The 8,444-nt window shown below is 41.2% G+C and overlaps 1 protein-coding gene across 1 annotated transcript; it reads right to left on the reverse strand.

The window, feature by feature from the left end:
- Positions 1 to 4,604: 4,604 nt before the first annotated feature.
- On the reverse strand, positions 4,605 to 8,170 carry LOC311302993 (kelch-like protein 10; the record flags this gene model as incomplete). The annotated part of the gene is made up of 8 exons (XM_084429196.1): positions 4,605 to 4,737; positions 4,859 to 4,950; positions 5,234 to 5,350; positions 5,519 to 5,668; positions 5,775 to 5,972; positions 6,361 to 6,780; positions 7,004 to 7,496; positions 8,028 to 8,170. 8 exons carry the CDS (start codon positions 8,168 to 8,170, stop codon positions 4,605 to 4,607), a joined length of 1,746 nt encoding a protein of 581 aa, XP_084285322.1.
- Positions 8,171 to 8,444: the final 274 nt, after the last annotated feature.

Raw genomic sequence — 8,444 nt, forward strand, 5'->3', positions numbered from 1 at the left:
GTAATGTAAATGCCCCCTCAATGTGATAAGAGAAACAAAGTGCCTGTGCAAAAATCAACACTTGATGTCCTGACGACACGTGCATGTGACAGGAAGTAATCGTATCGCATCATGCATCATGTTTGGGAACTTGCATGACTATAAGTAACTTTGCAAGTACATGTTTGCAAGTACAACTTATTCTAACCCTAACCCTACCAGTCTACGAATACTGTACTAACACTCCAATGAGAGTTAGTAGCCATGTAGGTGTAACGTTACATATAGTCAACAGAATGTGTTAAAGGGACCATAAAAATAAAGTGAAACTGAAAACATTCCACTGTAAGTTAAATTAATGAGAAATGACACATAACTTGGTAGTAAAACAAAGTGTTGTACATGTTATTGGTGCAACGATGTGAGAGTGTATTTTGTACAACATTTGCAACTGCATTTCATCACTTAATACAAGCATCACAATTTTTTAATTGTGTCTTTTGTTACATAGGGATTACTGAACAGACATGTACAAGTTTATTTTAAAATGCAAAGTACTTGAAATCAAAATGTGTAAATAAAGTTATGTAAACTTGCATTTTTGCAACACTAAAAGTGTGTCGCATTGTCCGGTCGGGTCGGGTCGTGTCGGGTAATCAAAAGTTCTACACACACTTGCGGTCTTCAAGCCCACTTGAACACTTTGATCAAAGACCGGAAATACTGTAGGTCATGCAAGTAGACAAGTGGTCAAGAACAAAGACATCAAGTGTGGTTATTTGGACAGGCCCATAAAAAAATGTGCAGAGTGGTGCGTCCCCAAGATGCATACACTTTACAGGTCCAGAGGAGAATCTAGGATAATCAATTAAGGTAATAGGGGTGGAGCCACCTTAACTCAAAGCTGTACAAAATGACAAAGCCAAGCACTGGTGTGTGTTGTGGTGTTTGTGAAAAAGTTTGTTAGGATGGTGTTCCTGAATGTTGTCTTAGTGGTGGTTGTGATTGTTACATTTGATATGCCTGATGTCTTGGGAAGTTTGAGGTCCGGTCATAGTCCAAGAAGCATGGGGCCAAAATTAGATCCAGCTTCCAGAAGTCCTGCCCTTTCTCCTCTAGGGCTCTGGAACCCTTTGCAAGTGGCTTCTGAGTTTCAGAGTCCTTTGGGTCCCATCTCCAAAAGCCTTGCGCAAGATCCTTTTGGCCTTCAGGAGAAGCAGCTGTTGCAGGGTCCAGTGAAACCTTTGGATTGGAGGTTTCCCATTGCTCCCGAGGTGCAGAGCGAGTTGGCGGTGGACTTCCAGTTGAGGCAACCCGTGACTCCCAGCAGCGTAGCGGTTCAATGTGGCGAGAACCGGGTTCTTGTAGAGGTCCAGCAGGACCTTTTCAGCAATGGTCAGTTGATCCAGCCAACGGGTCTGTCTTTAGGTGGATGTCCTGTTGTTGGTCAGGATCCTGTGTCAAGAGTGCTCATCCTTGTAATTACAGGACTGCAACAGTGTGCTGATGGTAAGAACTCATAAATCTTAATGGGTTATTTGTTGTGGCAGAGAAACTTTCAATGAAAGTCCGTTCACTTGGTTTTACAATGCCAGGGCAGCTAAGACCAAGTTCTATCTGTTTGAATGGGTAAATACAGAATCTTAAAGCTACTTGCCTTAAGTAACCCTTCAAACCAACATCTGATGTAAACCATCCCATAAATGGTATGAAAGGAGCTTAAGAAACAAGAACAATAAATCTTGTGCCTTAATTATTTTTCCCTGGAACAGTCAATGTGCATGTTCAATCCTAAATGCATGTCTCCAAAACATTGACTATCTCTGGCAACACCGGAGCTTCTGAGGGCAGCTGTGTTGATGTGAAGAAATTACTAATTGGTGATTTGCTCTTTAGGAATTCCACCATATTGCAGAGTGCACCTTCTCCCATTCATGGCAATATGAGCGCCATCTGCTGTCAAAAAAAAGAGTGAATGTGCATTTTCATTCAGCTCGCCTCCTTCACTCGTTCTGCCATGCGCCTTTCATCCATGTAGTGTTGGCCTATCTGACCGTCAAGCACATTGGTCTGATGTCTGATGCCACGGAGTGATGTCTCCGAAAGCCACCATCGTACTCCTCTCCTCAGAGTTTGTGTGGCATGGATTGAAAAAGGATGTTCGAAACTGGGTTTCAACTTGTGTTTCATGTCAATGGGGTAAAGTGAAGAGACACATCAAAGCGCCACTGGAAACTTTTATGGTACCAGAGCAATGTTTTGACCATGTTAACATCAACCTGGTGGGTCCACTGTTCCCCTCCCCGGGGTTTACTCACCTTCTAACTAATGTGGATCGAACCACCAGGTGGCCGGAAGCAGTATCATTGGCCTCAACGCCAATGGCGGAGGTAGCACGGGCCTTCATCGACACTTGGGTTACGCATTTCGGCACACCATCAGACATATCTTCAGACTGTGGCCCTCAATGAACATCTGAGTTGTGGACAGAGGTGGCTCGAAATCCTAGTTGTGCAGTTTCACCATACTACGGCCTTCCACCCTCAGGCCAATGGCTTTTGTTAACGCTTTCATCACTCTCTCAAAACTGCACCGAGGGCCAGTCTGACGGATGACAGATGGATTGAGCGGCTACCCTGGGTCCTGCTGGGCCTGCGAACGGCTCCCAAGGAGGACCTACAAACTTCCTTGGCAGAGTTTGTGTACGGTCAGACTCTGCGTGTCCCAGGAGATTTCATTCCAGACAGCACAAAGCCCTGGAGACTATCTTCTGAATTCTCTGCCCTCTTAGACAGAATTAATGTTTTCAAACCCATTCCTACCTCTAAGCATGGACTGATGGTAGCTTGGATGCCCAAAGGCTCTCAAAGTATCTCTACGGCTGAGTTTGTTTTTATCCATCATGATGCTGCCTCTGGTTCTTAGGAGGGGTCGTCCAGCCACCAACAATGGGACAAACTCCAGGGAGAAATCTCAGACTGCTAAGGAGGTTTAACCTGCTGCAGTCTCACATTACTGCACTTGTTCAAGAAGACAAATTTGAGCTCTAAGGAAGCTGATGTTGCCTGTCTGTGAAACCACAACATTTTCTCTTTTTTTTCCCAACATATTTAAAAATACAGAAAGTGAGGTCAGTCTGAACCAAAACAGTGCCAATGCACGGTAATATCTCAAACACTAGATGGAGCTAAACGGTCTTTTACAGCCAAGTATGGGGCCCTTACATTTACATTTACATTTAGTCATTTAGCAGACGCTTTTATCCAAAGCGACTTACAAATTAGGACTAAAATTAAGCGAGTCATCATGAAGAGGCAAAAACAACAACAACGCAAGAAGTGCTCAGAATACGAGGTTCAGGCATTATTCAGAGTAGCATAAGCCCGATAAGTGAGGTGTAAAGAATTTTTTTTTTTTTTTTTTTTTTATGAAGGTAAGTGCTCACGAAAGAGATGGGTTTTCAGCTGTTTTTTGAATGTTGTCAGGGATTCTGCATTCCGGATGAGGGTGGGGAGAGTGTTCCACCAGCATGGAACTGTGAATGAGAATGTTCTGGAAAGTGATTTTGTGGCTTTCTGTGATGGAACCACGAGACGTCGTTCGTTGATCGATCGTAGGTGTCTGGTAGGGATGTATGCTCGTAGGAGTGAGTGAAAGTAGGAGGGAGCTGAGCCTGTGATAGATCTGTAAGCAAGCGTCAGTGCCTTGAACTTGATGCGAGCAGCGATAGGTAGCCAGTGCAGAGAGATGAACAGAGGAGTGACGTGGGCCCTCTTGGGCTCGTTGAAGACAAGACGGGCTGCAGCATTCTGGATCATCTGTAGAGGTTTGGTTGCACATGCTGGAAGTCCGGCCAGAAGAGCATTGCAGTAGTCAAGCCTAGAAATGACCAGGGCCTGGACGAGAAGTTGTTCTCATGTTTCATATACATTTAGGTAGATATTAAATATATTTGGTTTGGAAAATTGGGTCACGTGGAAGTAGAAATATATAATCCATAGGCTAATTATGATGGATTTGGTGCTTCTGCAGATATCTGTATTCACGCCTTGCTGAATATTTTGCTAATATTTAGTGTGTTTGTTTATGTTTTATTGATAGTTATTTGTTCAGACTGAGAATGTATATATGACTGTGTGCATGTGTGCGTATCTATAATAATAAGCATTATTAATGACACTGTTATTATTAATAAAGTCAATAATGACACTGCAAAAATGATTGTATAGGCTCGACTGTTTAACGTAACACAAAAGTTATATTTCCATGTGCAGATTATGCCTATAGTAATAAAAACATCACATAATCAATGCTTCTTTAGCAAAGACTATCTATGAGTTAAATCAATCATACACAATGTATAAACATATAAAAGAAGCTGGTAAATTACAGTAATTCATACAAAGTTTAATAAAGCAATAAATAGTTTACTCAGTAAACAGAATTCTCAATATGTTGGTTTGTTGAGCTGTAGAGATCCCTTGCAAGGTTTCATTCTTTAAATGAACAACACTACACCTGAGAGAAAGTTTAACATTTAGAAGACAGCCTCTTTTTTGAATGCATTTATTCAGGAAACATGACTCTCCATTTGTAGTCAGACTGTCAGATCTGCTAGAAGGAGATCATCCACGGTCAGACTCGTCTTGTGTCTGTACGGTGTCTCGTAGGGCAGCATACTGTGCCATGTTAGGCAATCCAGATGCTACACAACAGCTCAGAGCACTGCGGGAAATGGCCATTTCATTTGCATCAAACCTGTGTAGAAAACAGATGCAAGGAATGCAATGAAATATAGTCTGTATTAGACTTAGAGACTTCCACTTATATCTTATGCAGTGTGAAATGATCTGTGAGATTTAGTGTTTGTGGAAGTTACCATTGATCTGTCTTCTCATCGTAGCGCTCCACATCAGAGCTGGTGCTGAATCCATTATAGCCTCCGACAGCAAACAACTGACCATTAACTACCTGGATTTTGAGGGAGGCAAAAAGGAAAATAAGTAATGTACAGCTAATGTCTTTAACTTTACATTAATAAATCTTATAGATGCAACACTTCAATTAAACATAGTAGAATTTTTTGACACACATTGATCATTGAAGCCTTCAACAATGTTAGGGTGCAACTTTCCAATTATTCTCAATATGGAACCAAAAAAAAAAAATCCCCCATATTCAATATCATCAAATCATTACTGTAATGTTATTTCATAGTTTCACCAGATACAGATATTAACTGTCCACATCTCACCTCAAAGCCAAAGTTGCTGCGTGGATTGTACATTGATGCAACATCACTCCAGATGTTAGTGAGCGGATTGTAGGCCTCCGCAGACCGCAAACGACTGGCACCATCAAAACCACCAACCTTTAAATAAATACACTCTTTATTTATGTATTCTGTGCATTTGTGTATGCACATCCATGCATGCATTTACAGAAGTGCAACCTGTAAACTGTGATTGTTCCATATTTCTGTATTTGTGTCATGGTTATCATAGTTAATTAAAACTATAAAACTGTGTTTAATACTCACAGCATACACTAGATCTGCATAAGCGATCACACCAACACCAGTGCGGCGGCTACTCATGGGAGCGATGAGAGTCCACTGGTTTGTTTCAGGGTTGAAGCTCTCAGCAGAGGAGAGACACTCGGTCCCAGTAAAACCACCACAGATATAAATCTGACAAACACAAAAATAACATGCATGATGTTTGTGCACAATCATCACAGATTGATCAGAAAACCAGTGTTCAGTGTGCAGAGGAATCATGGGTAAGTGCTCTTACCCTGCCCTGCAGTGAGGTGGCGCTGGCATCACTCCTTTGTTCATTCATGGGTGCCATCATTGTCCACTGATTGGTGTTTGGATCGTAGCGCTCTACTGTTTTAAGCCGTTGTTGTCCATCAAAACCACCAATGGCATAAATGAGCCCGTCCAGAACAGCAACACTAATATAGCAGCGACGTTCATACATGGGGGCCACCTACAACACACCAAACACATCAGTGTGCGAACACACACCAATACACCATCTCATTGGTTCTGTCCTATCAGTTGCAAATAAATACAATTTTTTTTTTTTTATGGTATTTTTTGACAAAATCATGATGGTAACTCTGGTATATTATATTATATTATACAACTCTACAACAATTGCTGGAACACAAAAAAAAAAATTATCATGGTTTTACCACTTTTTAGACATGTAATACGGTAATACAGTGGTATTCTTTGAAGTAATGTGGAGTACAGCACATCATTCAGCACTTTGGTCCATATCAAAGTACAACCCGGTACCATCACTGTACCACAATACTGTTTTGTGAAGGAAGCTAAATTAAAGTTACATGTTGACCTACAGCATTACTCACCTCATGCCAAGTCTGAGTGATGAGACTGAATTTCCTCACGCTGTTGAAATACTCCACATGGTCAAGACCACCAATACAGTACACAAACTCATCCAGGACTGCAGTACCAAGATAGGCTCTGGGATGGTCACCATCTTGAGTCACACTGACCCAGCAGTCTGCCTTCACATCATACGCCTCAATCTCACTGGTGGGATTGCCGCCGCTCCATCCTCCGATGGCCAATAGGATCGATGAGGGCAGACGTGGACGTGTCAGTTGATGCATGAGATCTGAGTTGGTGGGTTCATCCATGTTGAGGTCAAACAAAGTCTTCATTGCATTGATGATAACAGGCATGCAGGCTTCATTCTCCATCACTAGTGCATTGCACTCTACATTATTGATGAAGTAGTCTGATGTTATCAACCCCAATCGAACCTGAAGCACAAGGGAGAGGTCAGACTTTCAGAGACTGTCGCAAGACTGTTACTAAGCAGTTATATGGTGTTCAACAACGAAAAAGGATTTCCAAAATGGCAAAACCACTAAACAAAATTTCTAACATTTAACTAACATTAAAACAATAGCAGAAAATGTATCTCGATTTTAAGAGTTTTAAGATATTTGTGTAAAAAAAAAAAGACAAAAATCTCAGTTTTACCTTTGGCAGAAGCACGGCAATGTGTCGCCTCCTGTTTTCTGGTGCATGATTAATCCAGTGGAGGACGGCTTCAAAAACCACCTCCTCCTGTCTGACATTCAGCTCATCCTCATCAATGATCTCCTCCAGCTGTTCCAGGGAGAGCTCCAGGAACTCCTCAGGGACATGCAGGACCTCCTCAAAGTGCTGCAGGATGTAGTGCTGTGCTTTACAGCGGAGCTTTGAGCAGGAGGAAAAGTCCTCTGTAAACTTGCAGATGCCAATGCAGTTCTCTGGGCATAACTGTGACTCCAGGAACTGACAGCAGGAATCTACAAGACCTGAGACTAAGATCATTTCAGCCGCCACCAAGAGCTCCAGCACATTCTCTTGAGTAATGAGCACAGATCTTGTGTACGCATACTGGATAATAAGAGGCATGATGTCTCGGGATATTCCTTGAATTTCACAGAAATGTTGTGCTGGGATGCTCCAGTTGTTGGAGAAAAGAGCCCTGTGAACAAAGTTGACAAAGAAATACAGACATTAATAATGAGCATATATAAAATAACTTTTCATTATTTACATTTTAATTTCAGCCAAATTTACATAGAGAAACAGATTAGTTTCCTATATTAAAGGAGCTGTATGTAAGAAATGTATTTCAATTAATCATAAAATGGCCCTGATATGTCACTAGACATTAAGAAATCATGTTCATTTCAAATACACCGCTCCACAGTAATTTGAAAGTGATTGCAGTACCAGTTTTGGCCACAATCTTACATACGGCTCCTTTAAATTTGAAATGCTGGGTAAAACTTCATTCATAGCCACTTCCAGAATCAAATTTCAAGAATGGTTTTTCCTAGATATCATAGTTGCATTCATTTTTTCTGGCAATACACTCATTCATTTTCATGCATTTATATATTTGGACTTAGGCAGTTTCAACAGTATAATGTTGGCAGTGGAAATTATGTACATAATTATAATCATTTCTAGGTAATTTGCACACAATTGCAGATCAAATGCTTCTTCTCACCTAAAGTAGGAGCTGCAGCCACACATGATGATCTTGTGCACTTGAAATTCTCTGTCATTGGACTTGATGATCATGTCAGTGTGTTCGCCCAGTAAACGTGCTTCATCAAACACGTCAAAGGCTGTTGCTCTCATGTTCTCCATGTTCTCTCAGGACTGTAAATGTGTTCAGTCTTCTCTCCTCAAACTCTGAGTAAAGTCTCCTCAGGATTGTGTCTTTGTGGGACTTTTGCTCAGGAGAGTTCTAGAGAATGTCTCTGTGACATCATAGTTGTAGAGCTTGAATATATCTCTTCAGTTTGTGTCTTGGCCACATCATTATTATAGAGTTTTGTTTTATCGATTCCTTTTGAATGAAACATCTTCACAGTAACAAAGATATTAAAATAGATTTTTATTTTTTTTAAGCATGGGATAA

The sequence above is a fragment of the Rutilus rutilus genome (genome assembly GCF_951802725.1).
Source record: "Rutilus rutilus genome assembly, chromosome: 13".
NCBI lineage: Eukaryota > Metazoa > Chordata > Actinopteri > Cypriniformes > Leuciscidae > Rutilus > Rutilus rutilus.